This window comes from Danio aesculapii, chromosome 7, assembly GCF_903798145.1.
Source record: "Danio aesculapii chromosome 7, fDanAes4.1, whole genome shotgun sequence".
Classification (NCBI taxonomy): Eukaryota; Metazoa; Chordata; class Actinopteri; order Cypriniformes; family Danionidae; genus Danio; species Danio aesculapii.
Genome location: NC_079441.1, coordinates 58,549,218 through 58,570,221, shown reverse-complemented (window position 1 = coordinate 58,570,221; position 21,004 = coordinate 58,549,218). Strand labels below are relative to the sequence as shown.

The 21,004-nt window shown below is 36.0% G+C and overlaps 1 protein-coding gene across 1 annotated transcript in view; it reads right to left on the bottom strand.

The window, feature by feature from the left end:
- Nucleotides 1-21,004, bottom strand: part of adam19a (ADAM metallopeptidase domain 19a) — a 218,183-nt gene that overhangs the window by 46,752 nt on the left and 150,427 nt on the right. Inside the window, exons 6-11 of the mRNA XM_056462266.1 lie at nucleotides 20,770-20,953; nucleotides 12,719-12,784; nucleotides 12,103-12,174; nucleotides 11,774-11,940; nucleotides 7,543-7,627; nucleotides 2,542-2,684 (exon numbers count right to left, since the gene is read on the bottom strand). Of these exons, the coding sequence (XP_056318241.1) occupies nucleotides 2,542-2,684; nucleotides 7,543-7,627; nucleotides 11,774-11,940; nucleotides 12,103-12,174; nucleotides 12,719-12,784; nucleotides 20,770-20,953 (717 nt within the window). The remainder of the gene's footprint in view (nucleotides 1-2,541; nucleotides 2,685-7,542; nucleotides 7,628-11,773; nucleotides 11,941-12,102; nucleotides 12,175-12,718; nucleotides 12,785-20,769; nucleotides 20,954-21,004) is intronic.

Genomic DNA, 21,004 nt, shown 5'->3' with positions numbered 1-21,004 from the left:
GGCACCACAGGTGTGCTGAAACCACTTGACACATCTTCACGCCCCTGCCCTTCTATCTGTAAATCAGTGCTTCAAAATGGGTCTCAGCATGCCTTTATATCCACAGAACTTTTAGATCTTTTAGTCTGTATCAATCTGAAATGGTGAAATTTGATCCTGACACTATCATGCAATGACATAAGGGATTTGGTATGTTTACATGGACACCAATAATTTGAGTTTACTACGATTAAGACAATACTCTGATTAAGAGTCTATCATGTAAACAGCGATTTTTGATTACTTAAGGCCCCATTTACACTAATACATTTTAGTTTTAAAATGCATAAGTTTTGCATTCACACTACGCTGGAGTTTTCGAGCGCCAAAAACAGAGCCTTATGGAAAGGCTGAAGAGGCCATTTTCATTTTAAAATGCTGCTGCTCCATGTCAGTGTGAATGGGGGAAAACAGAGATGTCTGAAAACGGAGGCGTGGCTGCAGACATTCACCTATCTGATTGGGGCTTTTTCCGAAAACAAACTCCCGAGGACACATCAGGTAAATCTTCAAAGGGAACAGTGTACTTTATAGCGTCATTCACATCACCCTGGCTACGTTGTTTTCCCTTTTTTAACAATACAATGAAGACATAATATAAGGAACTCCCTATTTTCATTTTGATATTAGCAACTTAACAGACACCAATAATGTTTAGGCGTCGTGTAGCTTCATATTTATATGAGTGTCATCTTCACTGTAGGCATATTTATAACAAAAGGGAGCATATAACATAACCACCTCTCATTTTCAGTGAAAAATACGAAACATACCCTATCTTTTGTTGAATATCAGTTTTAATATTCAATAATGATCATTATAAAAGTATAATGTACAATAAGTTTATACATTATAGGATTTAAATGCAAGCAATCAGTCAAATGTGCTGAATCAGTGTATGTGGTTACATAAATTAATATATTAACTTATCTTTGCACTCAGCCAAAACACGTGACCTGAGAACAAGTAATAGATTCAAAAGACGAAAGTCTGGGAATACATCGTTAGATGTAGACAAGATGAATTAAATATCACGTTTAACAAATATAGTGAGATTAGATCCAGCAGTAGATTCTTGACGAACCTGGGGAGGTGTGCTCAAAGCATCCACTGACTGCCTGAAGCTCAGACACGTGCATACTTTACACTGCAGTGCATGCCAGAGTGTGTGTGTGTGTGGTATTGTGATGTGCGTTTTCAGTGGTATAGTGTGGACAGAGGGCTGTTGAGAAACGTTAGGTAAAACGCCAGTGTGGACATGGATCATTTTCATTCTAAACGCCTTTAAAACTAAAACATATTAGTGTAAACGGGGCCTTAGTTTGACTATGACTAAGACTATTATGACAACAGTATGTCTAACATTATGACTATGTCTCTAACTAAACAGAAATCAATTTAAGAAATGTGGAGTATGCTGATTTTAGTCGTATTATTTATTATATACAAGTGCGATGCAGGCATGTAAACACCGCAATCAAACTATTACCATTGTGAAGGACCTTTCGCCGCATTTTGAGACAGGGTAGTCTATATACACAGCTGGTGGACACTATTCTCTGCACCTACCGAGTCAGTGAAGGACCACAGACACCTGCACTGCAAAATGCAGAGGGTTTTTTCCCATTTGGCGTGTGGTAACAAATTCCATTAAAACAACACTCTTCCAGCAGTTCATACTCGCATCCGATATCTCGTTTGTCAAGGGGGAATGCATGAAATGTTCCTGAATGAAAGTGAAAGTGCCAAACTGCAGTTAAAGTTGACAAATTCAAAATGAAACACCCGAAATTACATGAAACTCTGGAGGAAATGTCGATAGCGTGGTGATGCAATGGCGTTAACCGAACAGTATGTGTTATAACATGTGAAACGGTAATCATATTACTGTCTTATTCAGATTAAGGCAAATAATTTGATTACTGATGTCCATGTAAACGTAGTCAATGACACCTTAACAGACTTGATGTACAGAGTACCTTTTTTACTTGCTTTATTCTCAAATATTGCAAAAAGTCATTCCTTTAGACTTCGGTTAGGTCCTTTAGAAATTATTTTAGTATCTTGGTTCTCAAGATACATTTCTTATTATGTATCCATCTTTATTTCAATAGCATTTACAACGTAGATAGCTTCAAAGAAGCAAATATTATCAGTGCTTAAAACAGTTGTATGTGTTCTTACTAAAGTAAAGAGGTAGTGAAACATCAGATGGTCATCGAATGGTCTGTAGGCGTGCAATTTAAAGTGGAGACTACTAATGCTCAACTGATCCTTATGGACTCATCATTAGCAACTAAGTGTGTACTTGGGCAGTGGCATCCTGACCATGTCTTAGTTCATTAGTGACATGATTAGAAGTAAAAATAATTTGCAAGTGCTCCAGGGTTGTAATTAGCAGGTTTTCTGTAATCACCATGATTTATGTTCTGCGTTGCGGGTTATTTATAAAAGGAAGCATCTGCTAAAGCCATCAATATGTAGAAGAACATTAGTGCTTACCCTGTAGCTGCCGCCATTACACATCCACCTTGCTCAGGGGTGGCCTCCACACAACAGCCCTCATGGTCATGGCTCATGCCAAAGTTATGGCCGATCTCATGTGCCATGGTGGCAGCTGCCCCAATGGGCAATTCTGAATGGTCCTGAAAGAAAATATCATTTAATTTACCAGCCACAACAAACATCATAATAATGCCCTTCTTTCGGAGTCTGTCTAAAATGATGAATTCAATGTACAGGATTAGAGTATTTGCCGCCCTCACTGCCATATGGTAGATTAATTGTATTTTATGCGTTAAATTGGACATAAAGGCTATTTGTAGCCCACAGGCTTCTAATGTTGCTACAATACAGCAGTAGGTAAATGGCAGCAAAAACCCAGAGGACATCTCCGATCTCCAAAGGCATCTTTGTTATGTTACAGTGATGCCATAAATTGTAGAGGATGTTGTTTTTTTGACCTGCAGGTGGTAATTTAAGTACCTAGGCTGGGGCAAATAGAATGGCCTTTCTTTTATCTTCATACTGTGACAACAAGCACACACTCAAACATATTTCCAGAAAAAGGAGCACAAACAGATCGCTCTGGAAAGGGCATGCAGTGTTGATTTTTACAGCTGGCACTGATCGTATCTCCACCGTAACATCACTGTTGAAATATGTCATGCAGTTGTATTACAAATTAATTCTCTTTATGGATTTTCTATCTCCAAAATGTCTCCCTACAGAACCATGCTTTTCTTGTCAAACTGGTCCCAAAGCATTTGGAGGCAGGAGGATGTATAAGATAAGAGTTGCTTTTTCCAACTGTTGTCCAGGACAAGACTATACTGTACATGACGTAGCATGGATTCCAAAAATATTTGTCATTAAAAATTCTACAGTGAAAACCTGCTGATTGTAAATGACCTGTGAATGAAGTGAATATATACAGTGACAACTGACAGTGAAAATTTGCAAATAGCTGTATTTATTTTTACATCTAAAAAACCTAAAATAAATAAATAAATACAAAAGATTTTTAGGAAAGTATTAAATATCATTAAAAGAGAATTAGAATGTCCCTGTGTGACACAAGTTGTTTTTTCCTCATGTTTGTAATTAGTAATGTACAATATTATGCAATATAACGTTATTAGGTTTATTTTGATTGTATAGACCCTTTCACATTTCTGGGTTTCTCAGTAGCGGAGGTCGTCATAGTTGGGAAAACTTAGAGTGAATGGGAGAGTACAAAAAATAATTTTTTACAATCTTATTTGCTCAAATAATAAAAGAAAAACTTCACCATTATCTTATAAAGAAAAGGGAAAAAGGTCATTTGTTTTTTGTAATTTGAAGCAAAGATGATATAATACATCCACAAATAAATATAAATGTTCATACGGATTAAAAAAATATATAAATATTATTAGCTTTCAAGGATTTTAGATACTGATGACCATTAAACGTGTCATAACAGGCTTGTGAAAAAGGGTGCATTATTTTGTGCTTTACTGCAGATTTTGTGTTTTTTAACTATTGGCCATAATTTATGGAAAGCACTTACAATGAACTAAATCATCATTTTGTTTTACCTGTGTTATTATGATGCTTTTCACAAGTTTTTAAGGTATAAAGACACACTGGCACATTACGTAACTTAATGAAATGTCCAGCTGTAAGTTATAAAACATACAAGCAACAATATTTTACTCTATAATACCTGAAACATTGGCAACTAAGTCTTTTTTACAATTAACTCCTGGCAATGGCATTTTTTTTATTTGACAGCATAATTGTTTAAACAAAGTTTGTGTATTTACGTAAGACTAAAATATGCCCCCCCCCCCTCCTTTTGAGGGACAGTGTGAATTTTGGACAGTCTAGCTTATGATGGATTGATCTCGTCACCTAGCAACGTTGACACCTGATGCTGACAAGTGGCAGTGACATTTATACTAACATTTATATTTACACTCACTTTATTAGGTACACCTTACTAGTACAGAGTTGGACCCCCCTTTGCCTTCAGAACTGTCTTAATCCTTCATGGGATAGATTCAACAAGATACTGGAAATATTCCTCAGAGATTTTGCTCCATATTGGTTCTACATGTTGTGCGTTCAGAGATGGTCTTCTGCAGACCTTGGTTGTATCGAGTGGTTATTTGAGTCACTGTTGGGTTTCTATGAGCTGGAACTGGCCATTCTTCTCAGACCTCTGGCATCAACAAGGCATTTGCGCCCACAGAACTGCCGCTCACAGAATATTTTCTCTTTTTCAGACCATTCTCTGTAAACCCTGGAGATGGTTGTGCATGAAAATCACAGTAGATCAGTAGTTTCTGAAATACTCAGACCAGATTGTCTGGCACCAACAACCATGCCATGTTCAAAGTCATTTTAATCACCTTTCTTCCCTATTATGATGCTCGCTTTGAACTCCAGCAGATCGCCTTGACCCTGTCTACATGTCTAAATGCATTTAGTTGCTGCCATGTGATTGGCTGATTAGAAATTTGTGTTACAAGCAATTGGACCGTTGTACCTAATAAAGTGGCTGGTGAGTGTATATAGTGATATTAAACTGTCTGAAAACAAAACAGATATCTAACACTTGTCAACATATGTTCACCTATGGTAACAAAAGTATAAATGATATCTACAATAAATAATTAATTAATTAATCTTAATGAAATAATCATTTTTATAATAATGAAGAGTTAAGGATCAAAAACCTCAAAGTACCTTATGAAATTTTTGTCTAAAATGAGCATTTTTCTCAGGTCGGTCTGTGTAAGTTCAGTAATTTTACTCTTATGACAAAGAATATGTTATTTTCATTGCCGTTAAAATTAAATAACTGAAGATAAACATTGGAGGCTGAGAAAAATGAACATTTTGGACAAAACAGCACAAGATTTTTGCAGCTGAACTCTTCATTTGTTTTATACGATGCAAATAAATTCATATGCAATGCTTACATTTAAAGACCTAATTTAAGATTAAACAGAGACTGACATGACTCTTGGTATAGTCTGAGCCTCGAAGGATCCATCAGTGGAATCCTTAACTGTCTGGGAAACGAAGGATGCATTAGGAGGATGCATTTGATGTCCTCAATTTGGCACAACCTTCATCATTTTGCAATGATGAAATTGGCATTCGAATGCAGCCTTTGAAGGATTTAGCCTTGAAATTTTGACGCAGCTAAAGTCAGAAATAATATTGCTCCCACTTTATTCAAATTCCATGGTTTTGACCCCACGAAAACAATCATGGCACTTACAGAAACTATATATACATTTGAAGTCAAAATTATTTGCCCTCTTGTGATTTTTTTAAATATATTTCCCAAATGATGTTTAACAGAGCGAGGATTTTTTCACAGTATATAGGATAATATTTTTTCTTCTGGAGAAAGTCTTATTTGCTTTATTTCAGCAAGAATAAAAGCAGTATTTTAAAAATATATATTTATAAGCTCCTTTAAGCTATTTTTTTTCACTTGTCTAGAGAACAATTGTTATGAACAAAATGTCTACATTGTTACACAATGACTTGCCTAATTACCCTAACCTGCCTAATTAACCTAGTTAAGCCTTTAAATGTCACTTAAATGCTGAATACTGGTATCTTGAAAAATATCTAGTAAAATATGATGTACTGTCATCATGGCAAGGATTGCGGCTGGAAGGGCATCCTCTGCATAAAACATATGCTGGATAAGTTGGCGGTTCATTCCTTTGTGGCGACCCCTGATTAATAGAGGGACCAAGCAAAGAAGAAAATGAATGAATGAATGACTGAATCAATGAATGAATCAATGAATAAATCATGGCAAAGATAAAATAAATCAGTTATTAGAAATTAGTTATTAAAACTATTATGTTTAGAAATGTGCTAAAAAATCTTCTCTCCGTTAAACAGAAATTGGGGAAAAATCAACAGGGGGGCTAATAGTTTAGGGGGGCTGATAATTCTGACCTCAACTGTATATACAACTATATACAGATAAATACTATACTGTATATATGAAATATAAAACCATATGATAAAATACAGAAATTGTTGTGTGAATGTAACCTGCTGTATTTTGAATACTCAATATCTAAGTTTGGTAGGTCAGCCTTAAAGAGCCCCTATTTTTTTTTTTAATAAAATATTTGACTCGTTTAATAATCGTTTAAATGATTCATTGTTCGTCCGGATTTTTTGTCAGTTCGTATTGATGTCGACACAAAACAATACAACAAATATGAAGTGCTGGATATGGTAAAACGTAACCGTGCCTTTCCCTTCAGACACTAGCGCAGTGCGGTTGTGTGTGGGACTGATAAAGAATGAAGATGAGTGAACATTAATGAGTGAACTGGTGATTAATGCAAAAATCTACAGTGCAACTGAGGATTCATCGGCCGTTTGTTAAAGGAAAGCTCAAAAAGACTATTGATGTGGCACTTTGTGAGAGCTTGACAGGAACTTTATCGTACATAGTTAATGAACAAATTATTTGCTGAGCGAATCAAATGGGAGTGGTTGGGATAATTATGTAAAAATAAATGCAGATCATAAAATAATAAAAGTGTTTTTTGACCTTGCATGCATATCAGCCTGTTGTTGGAGACCCCAAAAATCAAAATATTACCTTTTTAATGCATAATAGGGGCTACTGATAGAAGCTTCAGATTCTTCCGATGTAATATCCAACCACTGTTGACATACATTAAAAAAAGGTTTTCATGTACCTCATTGATCTCAGTATAGGACTAAGCAGGCTATATTGGTGTAATGTAGAATGACCCCCTCCATGTGTAATATCCAGAGGAAACACTTCACCCATTAGTATTCAGCAAAGTGCTCCTCTCGCGCCACACAAAGTAATAGAGCCAATAAAAGGCTAATCAGGTGTGAGGGAGCTATTGATCACTTTATCAAATCCCTGCATGAGCTGTACACAAACGCATACGTGCAGTGTTTACAGCCTGATCCAGATGCAAGCCTTGCACGCTTTCTTACCACGTTGATGCCGCCTGAGTTCTCGTGACTGCACATGCCCTCCAGCGGAGCCATGCCAATGGTGGTGCCCTTGAAGATCACACCACTGCATGGAAAACAACACAAACTTTCAGCTATGATATTAATAAAACCATATGAGACATTCATTACTTCACACGACCAAAGAAGTAAAAAAAAATAAAGGAATAGGTTTTGAAACAATGCCAGCAAGATTTGTGGAGTGGAGTCTACAAAATAATAGTTATTTGACCAGTGCTGAAACACTGCAAATATTTAAAACACATTTAAATACAAAGATAAGAGTCAAACTAATGATGATAAAGAATGTCATATGGTATAATATTAAAACATCCAGGCAAAACCATTTACTGCATTTTTTTCTTCTTTGCTTCTTTTTAAGTAGCCTAATTTTGATATACAAACTGTATTTTGTGGACACTGACCACTGAAAAGCATTTTTCAAAATAGCCTGGTATATGCAGTGCATCCAGAAAGTATTGATAGCGCTTCACTTTTTTCACATTTTTTTATGTTACAGCCTTATTCCAAAATGGATTAAATTCATTTATTTCCTCAAAATTCTACACACAATACCCCATAATGACAATGTGAAAAAAGAGTTTTTGAAATTGTTGCAAATTTATTTAAAAAATTGAATAAAATAAATAACTGAAAAGTCACATGTACAGAAGTATTCTCAGCCTTTGGCGTGAAGCTCTAAATTTAGCTCAGGTACTTTTTGATAACTCTTGAGATGTTTCAGAAGCTTTATTGGAGTTCACCTGTGGTAAATTCAGTTGATTGGACATGATTTGAAAAGGCATACACCTGTCTATATAAGGTCTCAAGGTTGACAGTGAATGTCAAAGCACAAACCAAGCATGAAGACAAAGGAATTGTCTGTAGACCTCCGAGACAGGATTGTCTTGAGGCACATGTCTGGGGAAGGTTACAGAAATATTCCGGCTGCTCTGAAAGTTTCAATGAGCACAGTGGTCTCCATCATCTGTAATTGGAAGATGTTTGGAACCACCAGGACTCTTCCTCGAGCTGGCCAGCCATCTAAGCTGAGTGATCAGGGGAGAAGGGCCTTAGTCAGGGAGGTGATCAATAACCTGATGGTCACTTTGCCTGAGCTCCAGCTTTTTTCTGTGGAGAGAGGAGAACCTTACAGAAGGACAAGCATCTGTGCATCAATCCACCAATCAGGCCTGTATCAGGCACTCCCCACATGGAATTTGCCAAAATGCATCTGAAGGACTCTCAGACCTTAAGAAACAAAATTCTCTGGTCTGATGAGACTAAAATTGAACTCTTTGGAGTGAATGCCAGGCGTTATGTTTGGAGAAAACCAGGCATCACTCATCACCAAGCCAATACCATCCCTACAGTGAAGCATGGTGGTGGCAGCATCATGCTGTGGGGAGGTATTTCAGCAGCAGGATGTGGAAGACTAGTCAGGATAGAGGGAAATATGAATGCAGCAATGTACAGAGACACCTGATTCAGAGTGCTCTTGACCTCAGACTGGGGCAATGGTTCATCTTCCAGCAGGGCAATGACCCAAAGCACACTGCCAAAATATCAATGGAGTGGCTTCACAACAACTTAGTGAATGTCCTTGAGTGGCCCAGCCAGAGCCCAGACCTAAATCCTATTGAACATCTCTGGAGTGATTTAAAAGATGGCTGTACACCGTCGCTTCCCATCCAACCTGATAGAGCTTGAGAGGTACTTCAAAGAGGAATGGGCAAAAATTCCCAAAGACAGGTGTGCCAAGCTTGTGGCATCATATTCAAAAAGACCAATAGTGCATCAACAACGTATTGAGCAAAGGCTGTGAATACTTATGTGCATGTGATTTTTCAGCTTTTTTATTTTAATAAATTTGCAACAATTTCAAAAACTCTTTTTTTCACATTGTCATTATGGGGTATTGTGTGTAGAATTTTGAGGAAATAAATGAATTTAATTCATTTTGGAATAAGGCTGTATCATAAAAAAAATTGCAAAAAGTGAAGTGCTTTGAATACTTTCTGGATGCACTGTACCTGTAAATTAGCAGTTCTCTGTTTTTGTGATTCATGTTTTTTTCCCATTTTTCCCCATTTTATTTTATTTATGTTTTTGATATGTATTATGGGACCTTGATCTTTCTTCCAACAACTTTTAACCATGAAAAAGTGACTAGAAGAGATTGTCCTACGCAGCAGACACACAATGTCATAAGATGTTAATATTAGGTTAGATTTAGGTCACCAGCATCTAAGGACAACGTTATTTGTGACGCGGCATGAAATGACGTTGATATTTTCTTGATTTTAGGTTGTGTTGGAAAGTGACCAAAATCCAACATCGAGCCAACATGTTACACCAATGTCATATTGATGTCAAAGGCTGACATTTATTCTCCAGGTTTGGCAACTTAAATCTAACGTTGAGCCAACATCTTACACCAATGTCATATTGATGTGAAATACTGACACTTATTCATCAGGTGTGGCAACCAAAACCCAACGTCAAGGCAACATCTTAAACCAACATCATATTGACATCAAATGCTGACATTTATTCGTCAGGTTTGGCAACCTAAATCTAACGCTAAGCCAACATCTTACACCAACATCATATTGATGTGAAATACTGACACTTATTCATCAGGTATGGCAACCAAAATCCAATGTCGAGCCAACATCTTAAACCAATGTCATACTGACGTTAAATACTGACATTTAGTCGCCAGGTATGGGAACCAAAATCCAATGTCTGATAGAGATCATATTGATAACGAAAAACTGTAAATTTGTAGGACATTTTTGGTTATTTTTTAGTGTGTTTCATTTTCTCACTCAAAAATTCTCAATCTCTCACATGACTGTAAAATAAGTGCTTTAAACTTTAGTATTGTGAAAGTAAAGTGTAATAATCAATTTAGTTATCAATAATATTTAAACTTTAATCAAAATGTCAACCCAGGATCATTCTAAAAGCGTACCATTTATATACATTTCTGGAGAGCAACAAATATTTCCCAGGAGATACGTTTTTTTTTTTTTTTTTTTTGCAGTTATTGCTTTCACAAATTCACCAGAGGCCACTGTGTACACTTTTTCAGATCTCAAAATTCTCTCGCGAGTGCCATTCACGCCTGCTGTTCACACGTAAATCCACCAGAGGCTGCTGTCAACTGACTGACTGACAGACCAATAAACTGACCCACCCTCCTCATTCCCTAAACCCAACCAATAGTGTTTTCAAAAGCACCAATTGACTGACCTCTTCCCTAAACCTAACCGAGCAATCCAGAAAAAAAAGCCCTCGTCTGATTTTTGTGATGTTTTCAGATTTGACCACATTCTCACCCTGTTAAACACTTGTTTATTTAATTTTTTAGGACTCCTCTCTGTGTCTCAAGTCCACTGACGTACATATTGAGCTAACTGGACAAACTGTTAACAGCGGAAAAGCCGTTCATATGAAAAGGAATGGAATGGCATCATACCGCCCCGTAGCATTCGTTTTAAAGATGAAATGCAGCCATACATACACTGAAAAAAAATTATTCAAAGATGATTCCTTGGATTTACTCAATTGTTTTACATTAAGTGGTTGTAAACAATTTATTTGGGTTGAATTTAAACAAACAAATTAAGTTGAACATTGCTCAATTTAATTTGTTTGTTTAAATTCAACACAAATAAATTGTTTGCAACAGTTTTGCATGCAACACTTTTTTCAGTGTACTTCTGGCTGCATAATTCACGATCTCCAGAAATGTATATAGGGCTATGTTTACAAAATGAGCCTATGTTACAAAATGTGGAGTAAAAGTTTTTACTTTACTTGTTTTATCTTGTTAACTCCCTATAATGGAATTTAGAATCAGAATTAGAATCAGAATCAGAAAGAGCTTTATTGCCAGGTATGTTCGCACATACGAGGAATTTGTCTTCGTGACAGAGCTTCTACAGTGCAACAGGATAACAGAGACAGGACAAAAAACAGATAATAAATATATAAAAAAATAAATAAATAAGTAAATAAATAAATAAATAAATAAATAAATGAATAAATAAATAAACAAACAAACAAATAAAAAAAATAAATAAAAAAAATAAATAAAATAAAATAAAATAAAATAAAAATAGATTATCTATACGTTCTGCAGAATCAGTCATGTATTTTCAATGAGCCAATAGGAAAGTGATTTGTGTGTATTATGATGACTAACGTGAGAAGTTGTGCATTGTCATGTTTCTTGCGGGATTTGAGTTTCTGTCTCCACTGCAGAAAGGACCAAAGCGTGGAATTGGGCTCCTCGTTGATGATGCACTGGTCACGTTCAGTCCAAACCTCTAGACCAATCAGAGGTACGCGAATGTTCAATTCTCTGTAGAACTGTTCGGGTCAAAACAAACATCAACATTAGTATAAAGGGATTATTTTTTGCTAAATATTATAATACAGACATCTCTAAATTTTGCATTCAGAAAACAAATGCGCAGTCTAAACAGTCAACAAAACCTTTGAACCAAAGGAACGCACCCAGGCTTGACATACCTTATCTACATAATTAGCAATTTCCATTATCCTCAGTTTAGTTTTGTCAAGGTCCTTGTTTTGCTTTCTGTACTGTGGAGACACAAAGAAACACCAGGAGGCAAATTGATCGAGACGAACATACCAATGCGTAGACTTTGCTTGAAAAATAGAGAAATTTGATTAACTACATTTCGGCTGTAATGAAATCTTACATAACCCCCTGCCTCTTTCGGCTCTCGGTGCATATTATACAGATTTAATGTAAATGTGTGAAAGAACTTAATCAGAAAACTCAACAGAATGTAACAGCGGAAGATTGTCTGCATGCAACCCGAGGACTAAAAATTAAAGCATTCAATTCCGTGATCGCTCCTTGATAACTCCTTATACGCATAAGAGATCAGAAAGAGGAGTGACAGAAAAGAGAGCGAGAAGGCACTTTCCAAGCAACAATTGCTCAGTGACCACATTTGAATGAGAAAGCCACACCGAGCTTAAAGCGGCAGTTTTAAAGCACAGTTTATATAACTCAGCCTGCATTTGAAGCTTGAAAGCTTTAATTCCTGTGGTGAACTTTGCTGTGTGAAGTGTCTAATTAGCAGAAGTGAGCGTGACACAGGCTTCATTGGCTTACCAGTGTGTTGTCAGCTACTATATACAGTTCCATGTACTTTGTAGTACCCCAGGCAGTTCGTCGAACCTAAGGGTGGGGGATAAATACAGAAACAAACAAACGACAAGCAAAAAAAGAGAAGCGTTAATTGCTAGAGGGCAGGATTTATGGATTTACTTTGCCCCTCTCTTGCTGCTTGCGTTTATACTATAATAACTGTCTGCAACTTCTTGACAAGTGAGGAAGTGTCAGTTGTATTAAATCACACAGTTTAATATAAAATTATTAATATAAATCCCAATTGTTGTTAATGCCCTACTGATAACAAAAGCTCAAATACTGTACAGCACAATATGGTTTCAATGTGTTTATTTTGCACAGCTTGCCTGCTGCTGCTGTTGTTCGTGTTCCGTTTTATTCACATTTAATTGATGGGTTCCATTCACTGTAAAGACTGCTTTGGCATTGTAATCACTTAAGTGTTCCGTCATCCCAAAATGACAGCTAGCACTTTTCAGTAAAGAAGTAGTAAATAAAATCTGAGAGAAACAGTAGAATAAGGGGAAGAACAGAATGTGCGTATAAGTCATCTTCCTTGACAACTAGAGGAAAATAAATGTGGAAGTTGAAAAATGTTCAGAGAAAAAAAAATCAATGCACCGCATGCCAAAACATATCTCATCAGAACGTTTTAAATACTGATCCTCCTGCGTTTTTTTTGGGGGGGGGGGGGGGGGGGGGACTTTTACTTAGAATCCATTGTGTTTTAAAGTTCTCATGGTGGCGCGTCAAGTTCACCACGTGACCCACTAGCCCCAATGATGTATGTATATATCCTATTTTGTCTTTTTGCCCTTTTCTGTAAATATTGACAAATGTTCTACTTATTTTATGAAATTTCTGATATTCCGATTGTCAAATATGTGATGGAACATGTATTTTATCTTTTAAAGAGCTCAATAATCATCATAATAATTGTTATATGATGGGTATTAGGTGCCACCGTTGTTGCTAGAAGGGATACAGCTGTGATCGGAGGTTAATGAGAAGTGTTCGTATTAAATTATGCATTAATTGTATTTTGTTAGGGTCTACCCCTACCTCAACCCTAAACTCAACCCTCACGGTAATGTAAAAATATTATTTGTTGTACAGTGTCAAAAAAATCATGCTACTGTATATTGACATGAGTATCAAGGGCGACATGGTGGCGCAGTAGGTTGCACAATCACCTCACAGCAAGAAGGTCACTGGTTTGAGCTTTGGCTGAGCCAGTTGGCATTTCTGTGTTTTCAAGTTTGCATGTTTTCCCCAGTGATGGGTTGCAGGAGGAAGGGCATCTGCTGCGTAAAACAAATGCTGGATAAGTTGGCGGTTCATTCCGCTGTGGCGACACCAGATTAATAAAGGGACAAACCGAAAAGAAAATGAATGAATGAATGAATGAATGACTTGAGTATCCACAGCTGTATCCTATCTAAACTTCATTGCTCTGCAAGAGAGGGTGAAGTCTAGATACAGCTGAGAATACTCACTGAAATATAGTATAATTTTTGCGACACTGTACACCAAATAGTATTTTCACATTACAGTGAGGGTTGGGTTTAGGGTTGAGGTAGGGGTAGATGCTAATAATAAAATACAATTAATAAATAATAAATAATATAATTACTTCTTATAATTTCTTCACCCGTTTGCACTGGCTGCCAGTTACTGCCCGCATCAAATTCAAAGCTCTGATGTTTGCTTACAAAGTGACCGTTGGCTTGGCTCCTTCATACCTGCTCTCACTTCTGCAGATATATGTGCCCTCCAGAAACTTGCGTTCTGTGAATGAACGTCGCCTCGTTGTTCCATCCCAAAGAGGGAAGAAATCACTTTCCCGAACTCTCACATTCAATCTGCCCAGTTGGTGGAATGAACTCCCTAACTACATCAGAACAGCAGAGTCACTTGCTGTCTTCAAGAAACGACTAAAAACGCAACTGTTTAGTCTCCACTTTCCTTCCTAATCTGCAACTGCCTCTCTGGCTATACCACTAACTGTGCCCTCTCTCTCTCTCTCTCTCTCTCTCTCAAAAAAAAAAAAAAAAAAAAAAAATTTTACTAATGCTTTGCTTCTTAGACTTTACACACCTGAAACTTGTCTATAGCACTTGTTCACTGCTGCTCTTATAGTTGTGTAAATTGCTTCCTTGTCCTCATTTGTAAGTCGCTTTGGATAAAAGCGTCTGCTAAATGACTAAATGTAAATGTAATGTAAATGTTCTATTTAACTTCTGATCGCAGCTGTATCCCTTCTAGCAACTACCAGAGGAGAGATCCGAGCTGCTGGATTTATGTCATGTTTATGCATAATTCTTCCGAAATACATGAAGGTACACAACTGTTTATCTGTGAGATGAAGAGAGAACATATTCTAGTAACATAAAGTGCTGTGTATCTTATGTGAACAAAGTACATCTTCCAGTTATATTGAAAAATAATTATTATTGTCATCTCCATAGACATCAGTATGTATTTTACAAACCTTAAATGGTATGTTTTGCTTGTAGTTATGTATATTTGAATGTCTTAAACCTAAAATAAATGTTATTTGTTTAAAAGCATAAATAAATTGTGATTTATGACAAGCTCTGCACTTCTCTCTGTGTATCAGTGCGCACATCAGATTTGAATTTTAGCAGATGATGATGTGCACTCTGAACGCTCTAATCACACCAGTGTGATGGTTCAGGGACTAGCCAAGGCTGATCACACTGGTGTGATTATATGAATGAAACTTTAGGGATAGAATTTGTGTAATGACAGTAATTTCTTTACATATTTTAAGCTTCTACTTACTCAGTGGGTACCTTGATGTTAAAATCGACATCAAGCACGACAAAACATGTCAAACATGCAAATCGGTTTGATGCCAAAACCTTGACTTCCACACACTGATGTACTTTTCACCACCAAAACAGCAACACAAAATGTATTTTATATAAGTTTTATTCATATGAAAGCCTCAAAGTTGTATGCATTGTATTGTATGCAAACTATTTTGATGTCAAAATATCAAATTGTTTTTTGTCACCATGTTAAATGTCAGTTTGATGTCGTTGTTGACATCAATGTAGGCAATTGATATCAAACTTACGTTTTTTATGTTTTGGCCACTGTAAATAAAGTGCAAAACAAATTAGCTAGAAAATAACAATGACTAATTTAAACAACTAAGCATAAGCATAATCTTAAAAAAAAAATCTGATAAAAATACAAAAAAACTGTCCTTGGCAGCTCACAGATTTTGTCAGTATCCTGCTACTGTACAAACACCGTAAGTAGATGTACCTTTATTTAATTTTTGTCATATAAAGAATATCACAGATTTTGAACTGTGGCTCAGATTTTTTTCATTGTTTTTTTTTTTTTGGAGGACACATTACCACCACAAAGAGACAAGGATAAACCGAGGATAAACAAGCACTTCATTGAAATTCCATTCTAGAAGTAAGAAGGCAAAAATATATATCAAAACGAGACTGTACTCTTGGGATCTGTGTTAAAGTCTAAAATCTAAATAGGGTCATACTATACCACAGTATACAGTATACTGTATGAACCTCAACTTTTAGGAACTTTGTAACCCAATTGTAATACATTATCAATGAAGAGGGAGCACATTAGTCCAAACAGTTTTTTTTATTTATGGACCCTCTAATTCTCATTTGTAAACAGCAGGCCAGTTAGAAGTCTCCACTGTTCAGCTTTAATGAGAAAGCAAGTGCGAGCAGAACAATAGCAGTAGGAGGGCTCCCAACTCCTGCTAATGATACTCAAGAGTTTTATAATAAGCCCACATTATGCACTTCATCAGGCTGAACACTTAACCTGAGCTTAAGATGGCTTTATTTCTGCACTGTAATGAGCCAAAACATTTTTCTTTCTTGAGCACATTATGGGAACAAACGCACAATCTGAAATTGGGTGGAATTGCAGACGCACAATGCAACACAACAGCTTTGCGTCAGTGTTCGCAATGTTCTCTCCCCTGAGTGGCCTTCATTTAGCAATCCAGTCATTACAGCATTGAGGGAACAGAAGATCTTTGCTTTGTGAGAGCGTGCCTTTGACATCACTCACAATCCACTCCTGAGATCAGAAATAGAGACTTTACATACTCAATAATGACAGTAATGACTCTCTGCTATTTCCCAAATGGCTATTATGCTTACAAACTAGTCAAAGCTTCCATTTAAAAAAAATTTACTTTTGTCACTTTTTTGCACAACTAACCTGATCTATTTTGATGAAATTATAAAGATCTACATTTATCACCAAACATGGGCCATTTTTAAACTTGTACCCTTAAAATGTGCAATCTCTCTATATGCTTTAGAGCAATGGTCTCAAACTCAATTCCTGGAGGGCCACAGCTCTGCATAGTTTAGCTCCAACCAGCTCCAACTCACACCTGCTTAATAGTCTCTAGTAGTCTTGAACACCTTTAGTTGATCAGCTGTATTTGATTAGGGGTGGAGCAAATCTGTGCTGAGATACGGCCCTCTATGAATTGAGTTCGAGACCTACACTTATAGACCGATTGCCTCAGATGGCCCCTTTAAATTTAGATTAGGCTTCTCCCAACGTGATGCTTTATAAACAATTTTTTTTTTGGGAGAAGCACGGTCAGATTTGATGAGTTGAATTCATTATTAACAATTATTCTGTTATCCAATCAGCAAGACCAAACCTCTATAAATAGTCAAGCATGTTCTGCCTCTGTTTTCTCTTGACTTCAGTATCCCTCCACTACCCCAACTCCACACTATTAAACCTGATATCTACTTAAGGGTGCTTTCACACTTGGTTCTATTGCCAGGATCTAATCCAAGTTCAATTGTCCCCTGTTGCCACTTTCTCGGCTGGTTTGTGTTTACACTGTCTTTTTTCCTTTTGAACCCAGGTACGCTAGCGTTATCAGCTGCTGTTTTGTGTACAGCTTTGATAGGCTATGAAAGCAAAGCACCAAAATGGAGACGTCCGCATATCACGGTCATTCTGCTTTTACTGAATCTTTTGGTTTTGTTACCAAAATCTAAATACAGAAAACCACTTGAATCTCACTGACGCAAAAAAAAAAAATAAAAAAATTAAAAACTTTCAGAACATCATGTGATGTCTGCAGAAGTCGTTTTTTGGTGGACAAGCAGACATTACCACTGTTTGCACTGGGTCAGTTCCGCTTGTCACCAAGGTAGATAGTACACACACACACACACACACACACACACACACACGCACACACACGAATTAAAGTTATGAAAACTGCAGTTTGTTGTACAGTTGGCAGTTAACTTCCATTATTTGGCCCAATTGCATTCATCTGAGAAGTGGACCATACCAGAGTTTGCACGAACCTTTCCCCAGACCACCTCTTTCAGGTGGACTCGGATATGGGTCAAGGGTGTGCACCAGACTTCACACTAAACAAATCATAATTTGACAGACCAAAAGTAGTAGTGTGAAAGCATCCTAAATCTGAGGGGGGATCCTTCTGAAGCCAGGCTAGACACTGCGCTCTGACCCTATCTCTCTCTATCATGATAAAGGGAATAACACGAGTTAAGGGTGTCTTTCTAAGCTCAGAGCTCAAATATCAAATATCTGTGAGTGTAAACGCCTAAAGGTGGTTAAGAGAGCACAAACACACTGCATGTTAATAAAAAATATGCTAATAAAAAACACTAACAAACTGAGAAAATTAACTTCTCTCAATATGCAAATAAAGAAACGTGCTAAAAATGTTCTTGTTATCAGCACTATTTACAACATGTTTCTCTATTTGCATTTGTTATTGAACTAATGAAGATGTTTCCTCCAGCCCTCTTCACAGCTAATATTAAGATGTGTTTCCATTGATCTGATCACAAGTGGAAAGCACTAAGTACAGGTGTGAATGGGGTGTGAAACTTTTTGAGCTTGTCCATTTTCAACCACTTTCAGATTCCTTCTGTAGTGTGAACGCATATGTGATTAAATATGTTGGAACAACCCAAACACAGTCTTCTCTCTGCCTGCTAAGCGCATTCATAAGCCCAGAGGCTGAAGAGGCTAATGTAAAATTTGTCATTGACAATCTTACGTGTTGTGCTAGAGGTAAAAAAAAAGCAGATCTCATGTAGTGCCTGTAAACTATTATTTTTCATAAGATAAAGCTTTGTGAAAGTTTTACATTTTACGTGTAAAGTCTTTAAAGTGCTATAAATAAATTGTTATTCAAAGCAACATCCAGGGACGTGAGTTTAAGCCTTGAAAACTTTGTATGATGCATGTGTTGGATTATCAGTCTTTTCGCCTGATCAATTTCTGATCCTTTGTTCATTCGCCTAACTTAAATATTTTCAATGTTCTAAAATATTTAGTAAACAAATTTATATATATATATATATATATATATATATATATATATATATATATATATATATATATATATATATATATATATATATATATAAATATATATGTGTGTGTGTGTGTGTGTGTGTGTGTGTGCGTGTGTGTGTGTGTGTGTGTGTGTGTGTGTGTGTGTATGTGTGTGTTAATATATATACAGTTGAAGTCAGATTTATTAGCCTAAAAATACTTTTTTAAATATTTTCTAAATGATGTTTAACAGAGCAAGGAAAATGTCATTCCCTTGTTTATTTTTTCCCCAATTTCTGTTTAACGGAGAGAAGATTTTTTTAACACATTTCTAAACATAATAGTTTTAATAACTCATTTCATATAAATGATTTATTTTATCTTTGCCATGATGACAGCAAAGAATATTTGACTAGATATTCTTCAAGACAATTCTATACAGCTTAAAGTGACATTTAAAGACTTAACTAGGCTAATTAGGTCAATTAGGCAGGTTAGGGTAATTAGGCAAGTTATTGTATAACGATGGTTTGTTCTGTAGACTACCAAAAAATATATAACTTAAAGGGGGTAATAATTTTGACCTTAAAACGGTTTTTAAAAAATTTACTTTTATTTGCTTTTATTCTAGCCGAAATAACTTTCTCCAGAAGAAAAAATTATCATCATTTGGGAAATATTTAAAAAAGAAAAACAAAAAAAACAAAGGGGAGGGGTGGGGGCTAATAATTCTGACTTCAACTGTGTTGGGTTGCAGCTGGAAGGGCATACGCTGCATAAAACATATGCTAGATATGTTGGCTGTTCATTCAGCCGTGGCAACCCCTGATTAATAAAGGGACTAGGTTGAAAAGAAAAAGAATGAATGAATATATACTGTATCATTGAGTTTTTCTTTAATGTCTAAAAATTTAAAAATGCTGTATAAAAGTTAAATGTGAGTTATAGCCTTTTTGAAAGTGGTAGCGGACATTTTACCTCAGATCTTGAGAAAAAATAACTAGCAAACATAGTTTATACATGAACATATAGTTCATACATTAACTGAACTTTATTTATGACATCAGTAACCTCTCCATTTCATTAGGAGTGCAGTGCACTATTCAGCGAACCTGAATGTCTCTGGTATTTAAATATTTCTGTCATGTCAAGTCTGGTGTCAAATAAAGGCTTGTTGCTGGAATTTTGCTGCGTTGCGAGCTGCTTAGACACTTTGTTAGAGATAAGTCTTTATGTATATTTATTTATTTATTTATTTATTTATTTATTTATTTATTTATTTATTTATTTATTTATTTTATTGTCACTTTGAATTAGAGAAGTGCTAAAGTTGTTTGTTTTCTTTTAATAAATAGAAACACAAAAGCGCCTGAGTGAAGAAAGAATTTAGAGTCAAATTTGGTTTGTAAAAATGCTTCTAAAAATTAGTGCTTAAATATTATATTGTAATACAATGTATACTGTTTTCATTATATGTATGATTATAATAATAATAATAATAATAATATAAATTATTATTATTATTATTATTATTATTATTATTATTATTATTATTATTATTTATACATTCGTTGGGGAATGAGCCCCCTAAAATGAGAATTTCATAACAAGATATGACCACATATTACACATTAATACAAATTACAAAATTTCCGACTGACCCTTTGATGCAAAGGTTTAAAGTGTCCACTGAACAGGCTCATGTGTCCAGTGTGATGGCTGTGTCCGCAGGTGCCACTTTTGATAGGCAGGTCTTCAGTGCGATAGAAGGTGTGGTGCAGAACCTCCTGGCCTCTGATTGGCTCCAGGTAGAACGTGTCATTTGAGTTCAAGACAATCAGACCTCTGCGGAGGGAAATTAGACTAATGTTAGTTTACATGCTGTCTAGTTTCAGA